Source organism: Notolepis coatsorum (assembly GCF_963971535.1).
Source record: "Notolepis coatsorum genome assembly, chromosome: 1".
NCBI lineage: Eukaryota > Metazoa > Chordata > Actinopteri > Aulopiformes > Paralepididae > Notolepis > Notolepis coatsorum.
Window position 1 is genome coordinate 84,111,720 of NC_140165.1, and position 22,538 is coordinate 84,134,257.

Below are 22,538 nucleotides of genomic sequence, written 5' to 3' on the forward strand. Positions count from 1 at the left end.
ACATAGCACACACATCCACACGCACACACTCACTTTAAACAAACACACTGTAGCACCCACTCCACACACTTTATAGCACACACCCACTTTAAACAAACACACTGTAGCACCCACTCCCCACACTTTATATTTATGGATGAAGGATTGCACTACAACTCGTACACCTTACTGTAAATTGTACCTAAAATTGTACCTCATCCCATTTCTGCTTTGCACTAGATAGTACTGTACATTAGTACACTGCATAGTATTGTGTATTGTATATTATATGGTAACTCAGAACATTGTACATATGTCTATACCGAACACTGTGACCTCATTTTCTTCTTCTAAATTCATGCTATATTATGTTATTATGTTATTTGATACTATCTTGTCTAGCACAGTCTCTGGAGCGTAACAGTAAGAAGCATTTTGTATGAAAGTATTCTGTACTTCTGTATGACAACTATTAAAGAACTTGAACTTGAACTTGAACACCTACCAGGTAGCAGTGTGAACCGGATGAACACACAGTCCCATACAATTATGGAGACAAAGCCAATATAATATAATAGTGGGAAAAAAACACAGTTCCAGAACAGTGGCAAATAAAGGCAACCTCCAACACCGTGATCACTAGCCAGTGACACAATGAGGCGCCCCGATGTGTGTCATCTTCCAGGTTAATAACCACTCGTCTCAGACTGACTGCCCGCAGGTGCAATCAGCAGGTGCAATCAGCCCAATCAGTGAGACGAGTGGCATCTGGGAAGGGGGGAAAGAAAAAAAGGTTTTTAGAAGATGACACACATCACATATAAACAAAATAACATATATTACATACTACCCTGATGTTTACATGGTGTTAAAAATATGGCAATAATGATAATGAACAACCCACGTACGTGCCATGTTCCCCCTCCAGCATCTCTCTCCTGTTCCTCCTCCAGTGGCCAGCATCTCTCTGCGATTCTTTTTTTGGACCGATTTCACATGAGCCCTTTTCACTTCCGCTGTGCGCACCTCTCCTTGTGACACCACGTTAAACTCACCTCTCGTGCCACTTTTTTTGGGTGGCCTTGTACCCGTAAGATGTTTTACAGTATGACTTACTACTATAGGGTCTTTATACCTGCATCACTGTACATATTAATACTACAACGCTGTACATGCATCTGATGAACACTATTACTCAGTAGTATTTATATATTTTATACCCTGTTTAATAATCACCTGTGCATTGTATGTTACTATTGCACTTTACTGTTACATTTGTACTCTGGTTAGATGCCAAACTTATTTTCATTGTAATGTACTTTTTTTTAACATTTTTATTATTGCTGGTCTGATTCTCTGGACTGTTACTGTTTGATTGATTGAAAACGTTATTAACGCAGAATGGGTACAATACAGTACGGCTCAATACACACAATTGTTAAGAGGATGCAGACCAGAGAAAGACTTTTGTCTTGTTTACATCAGGGTCCCCCATTTTCAATTAATCAAGACCAAGACTGTACGTTCAAATGCAACAGAAAACCAAATTTAGTCAATTGAACAGAAACAACAAAAACTGTTGAAACCAAACTCATTATTGGTAAAGAATTTGCACAACTCATACCTCATAACACCTTACTGTAAATTGTACCTCAATTGTACCTCATCCCATTTGTGCATTGTACTGTATATTGTATTGTAACTCAGTTACTTTTCTACTCTGCATTGTATATTGTATATATGTATATATTCAACACTTTTGTCTACATACTTGACTTCTATTTTATACTTATTATACTTATGTTATACTTATCTATTTCTATCTAGCAGAATCTCTGGAGCAAAACAGAAAGAAGCATTTTATATAAAAGTATTCTGTACTTTTGTATGACAACTAATAAAGAAACTTGAACATTAGCATGTCTTCACGCCAGTTTGACTAGTTATCAACTGTCAAACTGACATGAGTAAAGTGAGACAACATTTCTATTTGTGTTGTATCTGAATGCACAGTAATGGGGAGAAATGTTTCTTCATAATTTAACAAATCCTAAAATATTAGTGGCTCATTTCCCCCAAAATACTTTTCCAAAATAAATTCCTAATTTCTGTGGAGTGGTAGAGCAGGTAACACGCTGGAAAATCCTGATATTACTGTTTTACTATGACTTGTTTACAAGATGCGGTAATAAGACAAAGATTTTATTCATATTACATTTGTGTTGGTAAATTTCTCATGGCAACATGTGTTTCTTCCAACATGGATGAGATATAGGCTAAACATCCTGTACCTCAGTCACAGTATGTAAGTAAATGTGTCAACAGCTGTCAACAGCAACAATACAACCACAAGTACACAATGATGCCATCAAGACTTCATGTTCCAGCATTTAGTAAGCTCTACTCTATACTACTAGCTACCATGCTACTATGTATAATATTCTAACTGAATTGATTTAATATATTTCACATTATGTAAGGGATAATGTATAGCTACTCGGTCATTGTCGCAAAATAATTGACCGACACAGAGTTTAGAATACCGAGGCGCCTCGTCAATTATTTTGCGACAATGACCGAGTATAGGCTATACATTATCCCGCTTATTACATGGCTAACTTACTAACAATATACCTAATTCATTTTACACCATCGACCAGACGAGATCAAATGCAGACGCAGTTGTTCTGTGGCTCCGCTGTCAGCCCAAATAAAGTTATTATTATTATCGCCGGCAGCCGGCAGGTGTGTCTGATTGCACTGATGCAAAGTGGGCTTGATTGATCCAGCTGCGAACAGCGGTCATTATTGCTTGGTTGCCCCTGACAGCGGTCCGTTATCAAAAAATAACGGACCGCTGCTATGGGCAACCAAGCGATATTGACCAATCACAATCAAGCATTTCGGCGAATGTTAAAACGCCATGTAATAATATTCCACAATGTTGGAAGCTGCTGAAGTGAACTCTAATAGGGTGATGTGTCACAGAGCTTAGCTCCCTGGGCTAACACTTCTACACTGGATGGAAATTAATACTTAAAGGGATAGTTTGGATTTTTGGACATTAAGTACTTTCTATTAGTGTAGTTGATACAGTTCCAGTAGCTTACTCAGAGTCCTGCGGTTGGAGTTCTGACCTGGTTCCGAGCGAACCGGGAAGCCTCAAGACAGGCAGCGAACGGGGTCATGAGACAAAAGAAGGTGGTAATCCACACCATAACATACAGGTCAAGGTTTTAACCACGGAGTAACCCTAACTTGAACCTGAACCGGAACCCGTCTGTCTGAAGCTTCCTGGGTCACTCCCACCACGCGACTTAGTAAGGTAATGGCATTGCATCCACTATACTACTAGTATTTCATACCACTTAAAGAGGCAATATTACTTTATATTTTCCCCATTAGTATGTTATGTAGCTGGAGGTGCATGATTTTATTTTATTTTATTTATGGATTAAAAACACACAACAAGGATCCAAAGGATAACATGAGAAAGACCCTTATTTCTGTCATAGTCCCAGGGCTGTTAGGCCACAACAAAAAAACACGACAATGACACAAAACACATACATTTAAAACATTCTAAATCTAACCTATAGCTAACATTTTATATCACACAATAACTAAAAACTGATTGGAAACCCATTCAATGTACTGTAGAACATCTGCAGAATTATAAAATCCAAAGTCCATGCCAAAGGGGGTTATTCTCTCAGTTTCTTTGTTCCTTGAACTAAATTAAATGCCTTGTTTTAGTCCAGGCTAGTTATTCTGTTAATAACTACGTCACTATATGTAACATAATAATTTACTCTTGGGATATATTTATTATTGTTCACTCAAAAAAGTATACACTCTGGTCTGACTCCGACTTACGTATCTCTGTTTGTAATTCTTGTATTTTATATGTATTTATTATTGCTTCTCTTTTTCCACCTAAACGTTTGACTAAAATGTGTTTCTTTAGGCGAGAAGTAAGATGCTTTGTTTTACAGTTTTTTCATCTGAATATAAAGAAAAGGGGCCAAGAAGTGCCTGTTGGAGGCTGACCGAGCCAGTACAGCTGTAACCTGTATGGTGCTCTTTGACCATAAAAACATGTAAATTGTTGTAAATAGACCATGAAAATGAAAATATTAAACTGGGAAATGGCCACAATATGTGCTCTTTAATGTAAAAAAAAAGAACAAATATTATATTCACTCAAATATTCAAAAACAACAACATACATCAACATACAACAATATAGATCTGTTTGAAATACAGGTGTGTTTGAATCTGTATTTCTGTGTGTGCAACTGTGTGTATGTGTGTGTGTGTGTGTGTGTGTGCATGTGTGTTTTTTTTTTTTTTACTTTTCTTTTTTTCTCACATCCCAATTTCGTATTATCCAATTCTTCCCTCCCCTGTCTTAAACGTTGCTAGACTATGCCTCCCACTGGTCGGTTGTAGTGAGGACAGAAGCCTTGCATCACATGTCCCCTCCGGTACACGAGGAGGCAGCCTGTCGCATCTTTTCACCGCAGCAGCTCGATCTCTCAGTGGCGAGGAGTAACGCGTGGGAGGCTCACGCTGCCCCCGCTACTTCCTGCTTCCGCCGCACCGGCGTCACCAAACCGACCTGTAGGAGTCGCTGTCCACAACGTCCAATCCCCACCCACCGGCTTTCCCACCCTCTAACACTTGCCAATTGTATTAGTATGAACGACCGGCCAGCCGGTAGCAACGCCGAGAGCTGGGCTCGAACCCAGCGTCTCCTGCGTTAGTGGCGAGCGCCTTGCCCACTGCGCCAATCAGCCGCCCGCATGTGTGTATTTCTGTGTGAGTGTGTGTATTTCTGTGTGTGAGTGTGTGTGTGAGTGTGAGTGTGAGTGTGAGTGTGAGTGTGAGTGTGTGTGTGTGTGTGTGTGTGTGTGTGTGTGTGTGTGTGTGTTAGGCAGCTCGAGGACTGTAGTACGGCAGGGCTCTGATGAAAGCATCCAGCCTGGTAGAGAACAGCTCACTCTGGAGATGCTCTCCAATCACACACAATGGATTCTTCACTATGTACTCGACATACAGCTGGAAGAGAGAGAGAGAGACACCGTGACCGTTCATAAGGTTAATAAGGTTCTTCACTTTGTACTCGACATACAGCTGGACAAGAGAGAGAGAGAGCAAGAGAGGTCTGTGGGTGTGTTCTGCGAGGTCTGTGTGTGTGAGAGAGAGACATACAGTTAATAAGGTTCTTCACTATGTACTCGACATACAGCTAGACGAGAGAGAGAAACCGTTAATAAGACTATTCACCTAAATATATCCCAATATTACAGACTCTTGTAATAGATGTCACATGTCCCCAGCAAATATGATGCACATGTTTTGGTCTTGTCCCCGCCTACACAGCTTCTGGACAGCTATTTTCAAACACCTCGCCGAGGCCTTCGACATGGAGCTAACTCCCGGTGCAGAAATAGCCATCTTTGGAGTCTTACCAAGACCGGATCACCAAGGGGTTAGGAGAAGAACAATAGATAGAATTGCCTTTGCATCCCTACTAGCACGCAGAAGGATCTTGCTAGAGTGGAAATCACCAGCAGCCCCCAAAGAATCCCTATGGCTCAAAGATCTCATGTTCTTTTTAAATCTAAAGAAAATTAAATACAACATAAGGGGGTCTATTGAAAAGTTCGAAAATAGTATGGGGCCCTTTTATTGGTTACATAGCCAAGCTAAAGACACTAGGACAATGAGAAGGAAGGATGAGTGAGAGAGATATGTGTTTGTATGTTCTATGTTTTCTGTATTTGTAGGATTGGGTAGGACAGGGGAGGGAGAATGGGAGGGGGGGTGGGGGGGGGGGGTGGGCTGGTCGGTTCGTACAAGGTCCTTGAAATGCTTAGTGCTTGTTTTTGACACAAAAAAAGAGATCAAAGCCTGCTTGGAATGTCCTTGAAATTCAAATCGATCAACCATATTTTTTTTTTTGATCCACTTTTTCTCCCATTTTCTATATTTTTCTCCCATCCCAATTTCGTATCATCCAATTCAACCCTCCCCTGTCACGAACGCTGTTTCTTGCCTCCCACAAGCCGGCTGCAATGTGGACTAAGTCATACATAGCACAAGTCCCCTCTGGTACTTGAGGTAACAGCAGTCGCATCTTTTCACCTGCGCAGCTCGATCTCTCAGTGGCGAGGAGTAACGCGTGGGAGGCTCACGCTGCCCCCGACACTTCCTGATTCTACTGCGCAGGCGCACCAACTGACCTGTAGGAGTCGCTGTCCACAACGCCCGATCCCCACCCATCAGTTTCCCACCCCCTAATACGGCCAATGTGTATTAGTATGAACGACCAGCTAAACTGAAAGCAATGTGGAGCGCTGGGCTCGAACAGGCAAGCCCAGCGTCTCCGTCATTCGTGGCGAGCGCCTTGCCCACTACGCCACGTAGCCGCCCCAAATCGATCAACCATATTAAGGGTTGTTGTTCATCCATGATAGAATTGTACTAAATCAAGAAATTGAATTTATTTTATTTATTTTCCATTTTCTGAATTACGGTATTGCTAATTGTCTGAGATTGGCTTTGAGCCATAAATATTGGATCCGATTAAATTTGTATTTTTTCTCTTTATTAATAATAATAATTTGCTATAGAAACACCACTTAAAAGTGAACTGTATCTGTAACTGAGGGGTACAATTCCCTGACTGTATTACTAGATATGATACTTACTACCACTACCTTTGTACTTAATATTCGGCCACCCAGTACACGGCATAAATATATTATGATGAACACTGTCACGTAGATGAAACGGATCCAACACAAATGTACGAATTAGAAATAGGTCTTTATTTCTACACAGCGATGGTGTGTAGAGCAAGCACTTAATCAAATCAATCACATTTATGAATGGAAATTAGTATGCACTTTTATGGCAAGAGTATTCGTCGGTATATCAATAGAGAATGTCCAATCTCTGAAGGCGCAGGTGGTACATATACGACCTGGAATAGTTTAAGGAATAACAGCAATGATACTTTAATGATTATATACTGGACACACTAGGGGGGGTTAATCCGGTCGCTTGTAAGCCGACAGGAGTAGGAGGGGGGGGGGGGGTAGAATCCGGCTGCCTCATCCGGCCAAGGGTATCCCAGGTGAACCCACTGTAGTGCCGTTCAATGCGCCGGCGATCCTTGGACCACAGATGAAAGCAGGTGGACTCTTTGTGGGCCGGCTCTCTCCGGTCCACGGGGGAGAGACGTGAAGCGACCTCGTCTTGCAGAGCGTCTCCTCACCTTGCGTCCTCTCCAGGGGGGGGGTTCCAACACACGGCAGTGTCGGGGGTCTTTATCCATGGAATAATCAAAGTATACAAAGCATAATCCGTGCCTGGGAAGGCGGGCTGTCGTCGGTAGAATAATCCGGTATGCAGGTCCACTCGCTCGTCGGCTCTGGGGCTCCTCGGGTGCAGCTTCACGTGGGGTCAACCACCCTGGATAAGCAGCCAGTTCTCTGCCCGAAACGATGGGGTACTGACTACGGTAGTATTCTCACCGCACGAAGCACTATATATTAACAGACTATTATTAGCTTAATAGACTACGTCCAACTCGACGATATAGTGCCAAATATGACTATTCAAATATTAATATACACGATGTCTCAATACCGATGGTAGGCGAACTTGGCCTTACTCCCACACGTGGCGTCGCGGGGAGGCTTTACGTCTGTGACTCTATTGGAGGGTAAGAAACTGGACTGAAAAGGAAGTCCTACTTTAGTAGCACAGTATATATACGCACTATGAACAAATAGTCCCATTAGTGGTGCGGTAGCCAGATTCCTACGCGGAACTAGGACTTGTTCGTACATGTGGAGCGGTACGTTTGAACTGGGTCTGAGGGGTATGGCAGCCTGGCACCAAGGTCTCGACCAATAGTAGAATGGAGACTATTATGGGATGTTCAGTAGGCTAGAATGGATATTCAATGCATATTGTACAAGGAATATACAAGGGATATCAGGGAATATTAGAGAATATACAAATACAATTAAATATATATATATAAATAAATATATATATTCGGTTTAATCTGGCCCTTCACAACAGCCACCCCCTGATTGGTCCCAGACCTAATCAGTTAAAGAGAGACAGATTAATCGCGTTGTCTATTTACACATAAGGGTTTGCTGTAGGGGTCAGTCAACTTCACAAAGTCATAGGGTTATAGGGTCATGGTCATCATCGATTGTGTCTGGGAGTCGGGGCAGTTCTATGAGCCTCGCCACGGGACGGGTGTAAGTGCGACCCTGGACGAGCACTTCAGCTGCTCGGACCTTGCCGTCGGCACCGGTGATCACTTTGCTTACGCGGCCGGCCGGCCACATAGCTCTGGGCAGTGATTGATCAATAATCATGACGACTGTTCCTTCTGTCAAATTGTCTCTCTCCTTTACCCACTTCTGGCGGGTCTGTAGAGACGGTAGGTAGTGCAGTAGGAAACTGCTCCAAAACTGGTCGGCTAATACTTGGCTGTACCTCCACATTCGTCGGCCGTTCGCTTCTTCAGGCCGGTACATTGTCTGGGGTAATGCAGGATCTAGCCGCCCCATCAGGAGTGTGTTGGGGGTAACTGGGTCGATATCCGCCACATCACTGGAGACATATCCGAGGGGCTTCGAGTTAAGTACTCCCTCAATCTCCGTGAGGACTGTCATTAGGACTTCTTCCGCCACGGTCTGGGCCCCAAGTACTGCGTACAGGGCTGTCTTTATGGAGCGCACTTCTCGTTCCCAAGTGCCACCGAAGTGGGGTGCGTTTGGGGGGTTGAATTGGAAATCAACCTGTGCTGGAGCGAGGTGGGTCTTAAGTTCTGGGCCCATAGCTTGGAAGCTCTCTCTCAGCTCTCTTTCGCCGCCTTTGAAGTTTGTCCCATGATCGGACAATAGGGTAGACGGTCTTCCTTTCCGTGATGTGAATCTACGGAAGGCCATAAGGAATGAGTCTGTGCTCATGGTCGGGAGAAGCTCGATGTGTATCGCTCTGGTGGTCATGCATTTGAATACAATACCCCACCGCTTCTCGGTTCCTCTTCCTTTCTTTATGTGCAGCGGGCCAAAGCAGTCCATACCCGTTGAGTGGAATGGCTTGTCACCGATTCGGAGGCGACATGGAGGAAGGTCAGCCATCCTTGGTATGCTGGGCTGCGCGCGCCACTTGCGGCAGTCTAGACATGTTCGCTGGAAGCGTCGTACCGCCTCTCTTCCTTGTAGGATCCAGTAACGACGTCTGATTTCCGCGAAGACTCTTTCTGCTCCTGCGTGATGTACATCCTCATCGTATTTCTTTATAATCAGCTCTGTGACCTTGTGTCGGCTGTTCAATACGATCGGGTATTTAATGTCATCCGGTAGATTGGGGGCTCTGCGTAGGCGACCATCCACTCTGATGAGGGTATGAGCGTCGCTCTCGGGGGCCAGATGAATTAATCTGCTGTCGGATGGGACGGGCTTTCCTCCCTGTAGACAGGCCAATTCATCGGGGAACGAGTCTCTCTGGGCTCGCTGCAGTAGAAGCAATTCTGCTTCCTCGTAGTTAGCTGCTGACATATCAGCGGGGGACTTGCACTCCGGGTGGTACCGCAGGAATGTTCTTTGTTGTGCACTCTCTATGGACGTGCAATCGTCTATGTTAGGGTCGGTGGAGGCTACGGTGCTCAATCCACAGAACACAGACTTCTTATTTTCCACCTCCTCTGGACTTGCTTCCCTCGGGATAGGCATGGGCCACTGTCCTTCCGGGAGTCTTAGGAATGCGGGGCCGTCACTGTAGACATTGCGACGGGTGAGGTCATCCAGGGGCATCCCCCGGGTGATGACGTCAGCTGGGTTCTGTTTTGTATCAACGTAGCGCCACTCTGTTTCTCCGGTTAACTCTTCGGTTAAGTCTTGAATCTCGGTGACTCTGACTCCCACGAAGACTTTGTACTTGCATGAGTCCGATTTGATCCAGGCGAGTACTGTCGTGGAATCTGACCACAGGATTGTTCTAGACACCGGTATGGTGAGCTCACGTTGGATGAGCGTGGCTAGGTGCGCTCCGGCTAGGGCTGCGCAGAGCTCTAGACGTGGGATAGATTGTTGCTTGCGTGGGGCTATTCTCGAGCGGGCGAGGACAAATGCTGTGTAGATCTCTCCCCCCTTCTCTTGGGCCCGCAAGTAGGCTACTGATCCGTATGCGACCTCTGAGGCGTCACTGAAGACGTGTAAGTCCATTTTACATGTCTCTGGCCTCACCGTGGGTGGGAAGTAGCTTCGGCGCATATTAACGCCTGGGAGTGAGTGGAGCTCCATCTCCCACTCTCTCCAGGTGGATGCAAGGTGTGCGGGAATGGGGTCGTCCCAGCCCTGGTCCTTGTCCCACAATGCTCGTACAATCATTTTTGCCCTGGTGGTGTACGGTAGAATACATCCTAGCGGGTCATATTGTCGGGCGAGTGTTGTGTACACACTCCGTCTGGTGGTCGGCGCCGCCGCCGGCCTTCCCTGCTCCGTAGTCAGGGGCTTGTGTCTGTAGTGAAGCGAATCTGTTTTGAATCGCCACACCAATCCCAGGGTCATCTCTTGGGCTTCTCCCGGGATTGTAGCCATCCAGGTCTCGCTGCTGGCTGCCTTGTCCTCGGAGGAGAGGCTGCGCAGTACTTGCGGATCGCTGCTGGCCCACTGCCTGAGATCAAAGCCGCCTTTGATCAATGAGGCGCGGAGTTTAATCAGGAGAGCCTCGGCTTCTTCCTGGGTTGAAAGGCTTTGTAGACAGTTGTCTACGTAGAAGCTGTTCTTTACGCTGTGTCGGACCTCTTCGTCCGCTGCTGGGTCCTCTGCTACATGTTTCTGTAGTGCGAATGTAGCACAGCAGGGGCTGCACGTCGTTCCGAAGGGGAGGACTTCCCATTGGTAGATGGCTGGGTGCTCATCTCCTGGCTTCTCTCTCCATAGGAACCGTAACAGGAGCTTGTCCGCCTCTACTAATCTCACCTGCAGGAACATTCCTTTAATGTCCCCGCTGATGGCCACCTTTTCCTGGCGGAAGCGGAGTAGAACGCCGAGTAGGGAGGGGCCGAGTGTGGGACCGGGCAGTAACTCTTTATTCAGATTTTGGGATCCGATCTGGTAGCTGCAGTTAAATACTATGCGGTCTTTACCGTTGTGATGGACCTTGTGGTGAGGCACGTACCACGATTCAGTGGTCTGGTCAGCCTCTTTAATGTCCATCTTTGTGACGTGTCCCGCTGTGATGAGCTTCTCAATCTCAGCGCGGTATACACTCTCTTGGGCGGGGTTCTTGGCTAAGCGCCGCTCCGTGTTCAGCAGGTACCGTTCTGTGGCGTCTGTCTTGGCGTGGAAAGTAGGCATTCCTTCTCGCCGCAGGAGTGGCGTGGCGTATCTCAACACGCCGTTGACCGGGACTCTCTTGGTCCCTGTCTCGAGGAGGTGGATGGCGTAAATGTCATCTTTAGAGCGAATGTCTTTCTTTCCGTTCTTAAAGGGCATTTGTTCCAAGGTCCATAGCCGCTCTACGTGTTGCAGGAGTGCGGTTTCTCCCTCTGTGACTCGGGAGTGGAGACATCTAGTGGCTGTACTTCGGTTGAGAGATTTGGCGAGCGGGCCTTGGAGAGTCCATCCCAAACGGGTCTCGACTGCTGCAGGACAGCCTCGGGGTCCGGTATGAACCCGGTCTATCGGGACAATGAGGTCTGCATGGTCGGAGCCTATCAACAGGGTCGGCATAGCATTGTCTATGAGCGGGATCGGTAACTTGCGCAGATGTGCATATTTCTCCATCAGCTTGGCGACGGGGTATGTGTACCGCGACAGTCCTATTTCTTGGCTGGTGAAAGCGTCTGTAATCTGGTACCGTCGCTCAGGCTGGCCGCTTGCTGCGATAGAGAATGAGACATTCTCGCCCTTTATCGTCTTCAAATCTCGTCTTATTGTCCGAATTGTCATTTGGGTTTCGCTTCCCCGCAGCCCTAGCTGGGCCGCAGCGGAGGCGAGCAGAAGGGTCTTCTCTGACCCGTCATCGAGGACGGCGTAAGTGTCCAGGACTTTATTCTGGTAGCTTAGTGTCACACGCACTACTTTTAGGAGTACTCGGGCTCCACTGCTGCTGGCGGGATCGATGTACATGACGCTCGCTTTGCGGCTGGATGGTGCGGGTGAAGGGCGCCGTCTGTTACTGTCGTGAAGTATGTCCAGATGGGCTCCATCGCACTTGGTGCACCTTTTCTTTAAGCGGCATTCGGCTGCCATGTGTGAGCGCGCACAGCGAAAACAGCGCTTGTTGGACTTTATCCATTGACTTGCTTCCTCCGCGTTCAGCTTGGGGAAGGAGTCACATTGCGCTAGCCAGTGTTCTTTCTCACAGTAGGGGCACACTATCTTCCACTTCTCCGTTCTGGAGGGGGTACTGTGGCTCCTGCTGCTCGGTACTGACTCCGATTGGTGCATCACAGTCACCGATCTTCTTCCATCATTTAGTCGTCTGGTTCCTTCTCTGGAGCCAGGGGTGCTCCGTCCGAATGTATCTAGCCGTAGGCTGCTGACTTCTCTCGCCAGGAAGTCTGCTAGATCGAGGAGGTTCGGTTCGGGGCCATTCGGGTCTCGGTGGTCCCTCTGTCGCCTAAAACGCTCCTGTCGAGCGGGCGGCAGCTTCTCCAAGATCCTTTCCACATTTGAGTTGGCGTAAAGTTCATGCCTCCCCTTCTCTCTCTGCGCTCCCAACATCCCTACCAGGGACTGCACTCTGATGGACAGGTCGTCCAGTGCTCGATTGTCTATTGCTGGGGGTAAGCGGTCGATGTGTCGGATCTCCTGGATCACGTAATCCCATATGCGCCCATACCTCTGGTCCAATGCTACCAGCGCTGCTGTGTATGGGGTGGTGGAAGTCGCGTAGGCGAGCGCTATATTATGTGCGCGGGGCACCTTTAAGTGCTTCAGTAGGATGGCGTATTTATGGCGTTCATCCAATACATCCACCAACATGGTCTCCAGACACATGCGGAGTTCCGTATACTGGGCCCGGTTCTCTTGGGTGAAGTCGGGTACCATAGGCGTGCCAATGTATGACGCTGACTGTGGATACATCGGCGAGCGTTGGGGGAGAGGCCTCCTAGGCGAGTCTCCTCCCGCTCCTTGGTATGGGCTGGTACCGGCAGTGTACCATGGCCCGCTTGTCCAGGTGCTGTTCCTCGGTGCGGGTCGTGCGTCGTGCTCACCCGTGTATAGAGTCGGGGGTCTGTAGCGCAGCTCCGCGGGAGTATAGCCTGGGCTGTACCGGACCTCCTGGTCCGGTAGAGTACTGTGCTGTCGTCGGGCGTGGTTCTCCTCCTCTTCCTCTTCGTCTTCAGTTAGGTCATCCAGTGCTTGTAGTCTCTGGTTTAGCCTCTCCACAGGATATGCTGCTCCTTCCCGGTTGCTAGGTCTCGCTTGGACCGGTGGGGGGAGGTGGTCTGTGGGGGGTATAGACCTCGTCTGTTGGTCAAGTTCAGGGTTGTTTACTCGGCTAGGGGATGCCGCCCTGGAGGTGTGTCTAGACGAGTTCCTGGAGCCTCTGGCGGAGGGAGAGGGTGTTGTCCGTCTGATCAGCTGTTCTATTAGTTGCGCTTGCTGTCTGTCGCGCTCTGCGTCCCGTAGAGCACCAGCAGCTGCTCGCTGGCTGTCTGCTCGGTCTCGGGCCACATTCTCTTCTCTCTGAATGCGTCTTAGTTCTAGACGTATATGTTCTTCTTCGCTCCGCTGCTGGATCTGCAGCCGGTCGCGTTCAGCAGCGGCGTTCAGGCTGATGAGGAAGGCCTGCTGTAGGGTCCTCTCTGCCTCGCTGGGAGAAGGCGGTTGTATAGGGGAGCCTTCCCTCGGGGTACTCCTTGCGGAGCCTTGGAGCTCTATCTCCACGGTGCTCTCCCCGTCTTCTTCCGTGCCGAGTTCTCTCTCGGTAGCGTTGTATTCCTCCCGGGACTCATCGGGGACTACTTCTTCAGTACTGGCGGGGTGTGAAGTCATGTCTGGTTCCCACTGGTCCCCACCGTGAACTTGGTCAGTTACATTAGAGCCCGTAGGGGCCTCTATGGTCGGGGTAGTCTGGGCGTTGGGGTTAGACATACTTTTACTTTCTAGTTTTACCGCGTTTACTGTTAGTAGAAGACTAGGTTGTTGACTGACAGCGTAGGCCTCTAAGTACTGAGGGAGCCGTCGTTCGCGCTGCGGGCGTTGGTTAGGAGGATCGTTTCGTGGAGTGTTCATCATAGGCCATTTCAATATTAATAACACTATATTAATATTACACTAATTACCATCCGGCTCGAAGGACCAATTGTAACTGAGGGGTACAATTCCCTGACTGTATTACTAGATATGATACTTACTACCACTACCTTTGTACTTAATATTCGGCCACCCAGTACACGGCATAAATATATTATGATGAACACTGTCACGTAGATGAAACGGATCCAACACAAATGTACGAATTAGAAATAGGTCTTTATTTCTACACAGCGATGGTGTGTAGAGCAAGCACTTAATCAAATCAATCACATTTATGAATGGAAATTAGTATGCACTTTTATGGCAAGAGTATTCGTCGGTATATCAATAGAGAATGTCCAATCTCTGAAGGCGCAGGTGGTACATATACGACCTGGAATAGTTTAAGGAATAACAGCAATGATACTTTAATGATTATATACTGGACACACTAGGGGGGGTTAATCCGGTCGCTTGTAAGCCGACAGGAGTAGGAGGGGGGGGGGGTAGAATCCGGCTGCCTCATCCGGCCAAGGGTATCCCAGGTGAACCCACTGTAGTGCCGTTCAATGCGCCGGCGATCCTTGGACCACAGATGAAAGCAGGTGGACTCTTTGTGGGCCGGCTCTCTCCGGTCCACGGGGGAGAGACGTGAAGCGACCTCGTCTTGCAGAGCGTCTCCTCACCTTGCGTCCTCTCCAGGGGGGGGGTTCCAACACACGGCAGTGTCGGGGGTCTTTATCCATGGAATAATCAAAGTATACAAAGCATAATCCGTGCCTGGGAAGGCGGGCTGTCGTCGGTAGAATAATCCGGTATGCAGGTCCACTCGCTCGTCGGCTCTGGGGCTCCTCGGGTGCAGCTTCACGTGGGGTCAACCACCCTGGATAAGCAGCCAGTTCTCTGCCCGAAACGATGGGGTACTGACTACGGTAGTATTCTCACCGCACGAAGCACTATATATTAACAGACTATTATTAGCTTAATAGACTACGTCCAACTCGACGATATAGTGCCAAATATGACTATTCAAATATTAATATACACGATGTCTCAATACCGATGGTAGGCGAACTTGGCCTTACTCCCACACGTGGCGTCGCGGGGAGGCTTTACGTCTGTGACTCTATTGGAGGGTAAGAAACTGGACTGAAAAGGAAGTCCTACTTTAGTAGCGCAGTATATATACGCACTATGAACAAATAGTCCCATTAGTGGTGCGGTAGCCAGATTCCTACGCGGAACTAGGACTTGTTCGTACATGTGGAGCGGTACGTTTGAACTGGGTCTGAGGGGTATGGCAGCCTGGCACCAAGGTCTCGACCAATAGTAGAATGGAGACTATTATGGGATGTTCAGTAGGCTAGAATGGATATTCAATGCATATTGTACAAGGAATATACAAGGGATATCAGGGAATATTAGAGAATATACAAATACAATTAAATATATATATATAAATAAATATATATATTCGGTTTAATCTGGCCCTTCACAACTTTTTTGATGTGCCATTCAATGTGTACTGTATTCAACTGTACCTTTGACGACTAATAAATAAATGTATAAAAAGAAATAAGACTATTCACCATGTACTCTAGATACAGCTGGAAGACACATATACAGTTAATAATTCACTATGTACTCCACACATACATACAGACAGACAGACAGACAGGTAGACAGAAAGGTAAAAAGACAGACAGGCTTTCTTACCGTGCTGTATATCTGGTGTAAGGTCTCCCTGGCATTGGGGACAGACAGGTCTGTGTTCATAATGAACTTTAATCCTGTTGGAGTTTCATAATAATGGAGTTTATATCTGCTGGTCTGAAATGAGAGAAACCCATCCTTCCTGAGAGAGGGTTAAGGAAAAACATACACTAACACACTAACAGACACACACAGTCACCCACACAGACACACACAGTCACCCACACAGACACACAGTCACCCACACAGACACACAGTCACCCACACAGACACACAGTCACCCACACAGACACACAGTCACCCACACACAAACACACAGTCACCCACACAGACACACAGTCACCCACACAGACAGACACAGTCACCAACACAGACACACACGGTCACCCACACAGACACACAGTCACACACACACAACCACACAGACACACACAGTCAGCCACACACAACCACACAGACACCCACACACACAGTCACCCACACACAACCACACATGCATGGTCACCCACACAGACACACAAACACATTTAAAGGATACATGTCCAAAGGAGACATCTTACTGATGAAAGAACGAATGGAGAACAGCATGCCATACATCAGCTTATACTCCTGAGAGAGAGAGAGAGAGAGAGAGAGAGAGAGAGAGAGAGAGAGAGAGAGAGAGAGAGAGAGAGAGAGAGAGAGAGAGAGAGATTCATTAAGTTCATTCAGCTTCATTCAAATGAATCGATCAGTTTACCAGACATGATGTTTCACACACTCACATCCTTAAAGAGAGTCCACTTCCTGTTTGTTTGTTTTTGGATGGAGGAGATATGATTACCTCCTCTTTAGAGATCCCAGTCTGTTTGTATATTAATAATCATCTCACCTACTCTTTAGAGATAGTCTGTTTGTACCGTACTTTTCGGACTATAAGCCGCGGCTTTTTCCCCCATTTTTCGACCCTGCGGCTTATATAACGGTGCGGCTTATATGTGGACAAAACCCGAAAATCGAAATATTGCTTTTTTTACTGCATTGAAATGTTATTTATCTGTTCCCTTATTTGCTAAACTTAATACAACTTGTAAATGAGTTAATGTTATTTGTCCGACAGTATTGTGTCCCAATGGGAGTCATTCTCTGTAGAGGTGGGAACTTAAAGCTCAATATAAGAACGGCCATGCACCACCACTCACAGAATCGAGAAAGAGCTGTCAATCCTTTCCGTGTCCGGGCCGGGTGAGGTTTCCCGTGTTGAGTCAAATTAAGCCGCAGGCTCCACTCCTTACATATGGTAATTAAACATTAAAACACATGCGGCTTATAGTCCAGTGCGGCTTATATATGTACACATCATTCAATTTAGCTGCTGCGGCTTATAGTCAGGTGCGGCTTATAGTGCGAAAGGTACGGTATATTAATCACCTCACCTCATCTTTATAAATCCCAGTCTGTTTCTATATTAATCATCTCACCTCCTCTTTAGAGATACAGTCTGTTTCTATATTAATCATCTCACCTCATCTTTAGAGATCCCAGTCTGTTTCTATATTAATAATCATCTCACCTCCTCTTTAGAGATGCAGTCTGTTTCTATATTAATCATCTCACCTCCTCTTTAGAGATCCCAGTCTGTTTCTATATTAATAATCATCTCACCTCCTCTTTAGATCCCAGTCTGTTTCTATATTAATCATCTCACCTCCTCTTTAGAGATGCAGTCTGTTTCTATATTAATAATCATCTCACCTCCTCTTTAGATCCCAGTCTGTTTCTATATTAATAATCATCTCACCTCCTCTTTAGATCCCAGTCTGTTTCTATATTAATAATCATCTCACCTCCTCTTTAGAGATGCAGTCTGTTTTTATATTAATAATCACCTCACCTCCTCTTTAGATCCCAGTCTGTTTCTATATTAATAATCTCACCTCCTCTTTAGAGATGCAGTCTGTTTCTATATTAATAATCACCTCACCTCCTCTTTAGAGATGCAGTCTGTTTCTATATATATATATTTTTTTTTTTATTGATCTTTTTCCCCCTCCTTTTTCCTCAGATTTTCTCCCATCCCAATGTTAGTCGTTATGCCAATTCCCAATCCCCTTCCTGGTCGCTGCGCACTTACCCCCCACAGTCGGTCTGGGAGAGTGGAGGCTATCACGACTTATCACGTGCTTCCTCCGACACACGTCTAGCCAATCAACCGCTTTTCACCTGGCAGCGCGGACTCTCACTGAGAGGGTGTAACGTGTGGAAGGATCACACTACCCCCCTTAGATCCTATCCGCGCTGAGCAGGCGCCCCGACCGAACTCTAGGAGTCGCTGTTTACACCGACCCGGACCCACCCCGCCAGCTTTCCCACCCTCTAATACAGCCAATTGTATTAGTGTGAACGGCCAGCCAAGCTGGTGACAACGCCGGAACTTTGAGCTGGATTCGAACAGGCGAATCCAGCGTCTCCGGTGTTGGTGACGAACGCAATCTCCGCTACGCCACCTGACCGCCCCTGTTTCTATATTATTAATCATCTCACCTCCTCTTTAGATCGCAGTCTGTTTCTATATCAATCATCTCACCTCCTCTTTAGAGATGCAGTCTGTTTGTATATTAATAATCATCTCACCTCCTCTTTAGAGATAGTGTTTCTATATTAATAATCATCTCACCTCCTCTTTAGAGATGCAGTCTGTTTCTATACTAATAATCATCTCACCTCCTCTTTAGAGATCCCAGTCTGTTTCTATATCAATCATCTCACCTCCTCTTTAGAGATCCCAGTCTGTTTCTATATCAATCATCTCACCTCCTCTTTAGAGATCCCAGTCTGTTTCTATATTAATAATCATCTCACCTCCTCTTTAGAGATCCCAGTCTGTTTCTATATTAATAATCATCTCACCTCCTCTTTTAGAGATGCAGTCTGTTTCTATATTAATCATCTTACCTCATCTTTAGAGATCCCAGCCTGTTTCTTGCGGTTCCACTCACTGTAGTTCAGGCAGGATCCATTCCGGTCGAATATGTACAGGTTATGGACCGTCATCTGGGTGGGACGGGACATTAATTATGGATGCAAGAACATGATCAGGAGGTTGTTGGTTCATATCCAAACACATGAAGTGGCTAGCCTTTTAGTGGTGTATTAGTTGTCATTGTAGTGTTACCACATGTCTGTAAGCTAACATTACTGTGTACTACATGTCTGTAGGCTAACATTACTGTGTACCACATGTCTGTGACTGTAGGCTAATATTACTGTGTACTACATGTCTGTAAGCTAACGTTACTGTGTACTACATGTCTGTAGGCTAACATTACTGTGTACCACATGTCTGTAGACTAACGTTTGTGTACTACATGTCTGTAGGCTAACATTACTGTGTACCACATGTCTGTAGACTAACATTACTGTGTACCACATGTCTGTAAGCTAACATTAGAATGTTCCCCCTAAGCTGCGCCCGTGCGCGCGGGCGCACATGGCAAAACGCTCCCGCACACATCTGAAATCTGTTGCGCACAGAAACGTTGTAGTTAAATTGACTGGCGCGTTGCACCGAATACTACGGTAACCTGTTGCGTGTGACGTTACCAAGAGAAGCCTCGCTTTCAGTGCTTTGTGGGCGTCGCTACTGCGCTCTCACACAGACACACACAACAGAGCAGGAAGCACAGATCCGACCAGCATCGCTGGCTCCTCACAATGCAAACGCGAAAATGTACATTACAGATGAACTGCAGAGAAAATTCCCAATGTATCGTCCCGGGCGAGTTTAATTGGAAGCGGAGTGCAACGAGTGCAAAGCTTGACCATATGTTTCTGTGTCTAATAAAGGTGCTGGCGATCTCAAAGCTCACATGGACACAGAAAAACATTACAAACAAAGCAGTGCGAGGCGAGAGTTTGATGGCAAAGTTGACCGAATTGATTGAAGAATGCAGCTATACAGAGAGAGAAAGAAAATAATTGAAAACTATTTTGATGCCTCAAAATGATGTTTTGGTTTGATAAGATGCTTATGATACAATCATTCTAAGGATTATGTGTGTAATAAATTAGTTTAGTACACTAATTGCAACAAATCTGAAACTGCATAGTGCACTTTTAAATTAGTATCTTTGTGAGATTACTGTTTTATAATATACATTACATTGAAAAGATACAAAGATATATTTTTTTAAAGCTGGATTTTCTAATACAGAAGAGGTATTATTTAGAACATTACTTCATATTTTTCTTGTTATTTATTTTGTCCAGTAAGACTTGAAAATATATATTATTTTGTCATAGGTTGATTTAGTTATTTTCTTGAGATTTGTCAGATAATTACTTTAGGCATAATACATCATGTTGAGTAACTTTGGTTATAGAGAGATATTATTTTGTATTATAAAATTATATAAACAATAATTTTATATCAATACAGAGGAGGCATACTTTAAATATATTATAATGATAAGGCATCTTTGATTAAACTTTGAGTATCATTAATTATCTTGAGGCTGAAGGCAGAGTGTCCTCTTTAAAAAAAAATCACAATATGGTCACCCTTGAAGTCGCATTATAATTCACTTAATAAAATAATTAAGTGATTTAAAAGCCTCCTAAAAAGACAAAAGTTAGTGACACGACTCACACCAAAGTAAGGACTTTGCTCTGTATCGTCAATTAGTGGTCAAATAAATATTTGATTAAGGAATATAATATGCCTTTTTGTATTATTTCTCTGTGTATCAGCAAAATGTATATATTTTTATGTTAGACATTGAGGGAAATTAAGATTCTCAGATTTTTCACAAACTGCCGCTTATCAACTAACCGGTTAATTGGCAGGTGACGTATGTTGCTCAGTAGTTGCTGATGTCTGCTCAGGAGGTTTGAGTGTTTGCTCAGACCGAAAATAAATTAGAGGGAACATTGAGTACCACATGTCTGTAGGATAACATTACTGTGTACTACATGTCTGTAGGCTAACATTACTGTGTACCACATGTCTGTAAGCTAACGTTACTGTGTACTACATGTCTGTAGGCTAACATTACTGTGTACCACATGTCTGTAGACTAACATTACTGTGTACCGCATGTCTGTAAGCTAACGTTACTGTGTACTACATGTCTGTAGGCTAACATTACTGTGTACCACATGTCTGTAAGCTAACATTAGAATGTTCCCCCTAAGCTGCGCCCGTGCGCGCGGGCGCACATGGCAAAACGCTCCCGCACACATCTGAAATCTGTTGCGCACAGAAACGTTTGTGTAAAATATGCATGTAGTTAAATTGACTGGCGCGTTGCACCGAATACTACGGTAACCTGTTGCGTGTGACGTTACCAAGAGAAGCCTCGCTTTCAGTGCTTTGTGGGCGTCGCTACTGCGCTCTCACACAGACACACACAACAGAGCAGGAAGCACAGATCAAACTCGATGCTGCTTAATAACAAGGAATTCATTACACAACTCAAAGAAGCTCTTATAGTATTCCTACGGGAGAATGCAAACTCGGTGCAAGACCCCAGAATAATATGGATGTCGGTAAAGGGAATGATCAAAGATTTCACTGATAGCTTTTCCTCCATAATGCGCAAGAATCGATGCATAAAACTGGCTGAGCTGGAAACGCTTTACTCAGCGTTATTTAATTCTTTAAAATACAACAACTCAACTCGACTAGAAAATCAAGTTAAGGTACTAAAAAAAGAGATCAATGCCATATACAGACAACAATCGGAAATACAAATACGTAGCACAAGACAACAGCAGTACTCCCAAGGTTCTAAACCTAGTCACCTATTAGCCATGCAATTAAGAATTAATGCAAAATTTGCAGATAAAACTACCATTAGAGCGCAACAAGAAACAGACCCTGAAAAAATAAATGATACATTCAAAGAATTCTACTCCGACTTATATAAAGAAGCCACCCAACTCCTCGTCCAATCAACAGTCATCTCCCGCCTCGACTACTGCAACGCACTGCTAGCTGGCCTCCCGGCCACTGCCACCAAGCCTCTTCAACTCATTCAAAATGCAGCGGCCCGCCTGATCTCAAACCTACCGAAGTCGGCCCATGTCACCCCACTTCTTAGGGACCTGCACTGGCTCCCCATTGCTGCACGTATCCGCTTCAAGGCCCTCGACCTAGCATACCGTGCGGCAAAGGGAACCGCTCCCGCCTACCTCCGGTCAATGGTCTCTAACTACACACCCTCAAGACCCCTACGCTCTGCATCTTCTGGCCGCCTCAGATCTACTCCTATCCAAGCTCCCGGAGGGTCATCAAAGAGAAGCCGCCTATTCTCAGTCCTTGCCCCACAATGGTGGAATGAACTACCCATCCCAGTTAGGACAGCCGAATCCCGTCCAATCTTTCGCCGTCGACTAAAGACTCACTTCTTCAACCATTATCTGAAATGATAAAAAAAAAAAAAAAAAAAAATCTAACCCCGACTAACCTTAATGCCATGCACTTGTCCTAATAAACTAACCTACACTGTAACACGCAACACTTTGATGAACATTGTTACTCAGCTGATAGAGTTATACCCTTCTTGCTGTCTT

The 22,538-nt window shown here is 45.6% G+C and overlaps 1 protein-coding gene across 1 annotated transcript in view; it reads right to left on the reverse strand.

The window, feature by feature from the left end:
- Positions 1-4,126: 4,126 nt before the first annotated feature.
- The window catches only part of trappc1 (trafficking protein particle complex subunit 1), a 32,377-nt gene continuing 13,965 nt past the window's right edge, over positions 4,127-22,538 (reverse strand). The window contains exons 3-6 of the mRNA XM_084315841.1: positions 18,921-19,019; positions 16,525-16,595; positions 15,990-16,128; positions 4,127-5,040 (exon numbers count right to left, since the gene is read on the reverse strand). Of these exons, the coding sequence (XP_084171967.1) occupies positions 4,912-5,040; positions 15,990-16,128; positions 16,525-16,595; positions 18,921-19,019 (438 nt within the window). The 3' untranslated portion in view covers positions 4,127-4,911. The remainder of the gene's footprint in view (positions 5,041-15,989; positions 16,129-16,524; positions 16,596-18,920; positions 19,020-22,538) is intronic.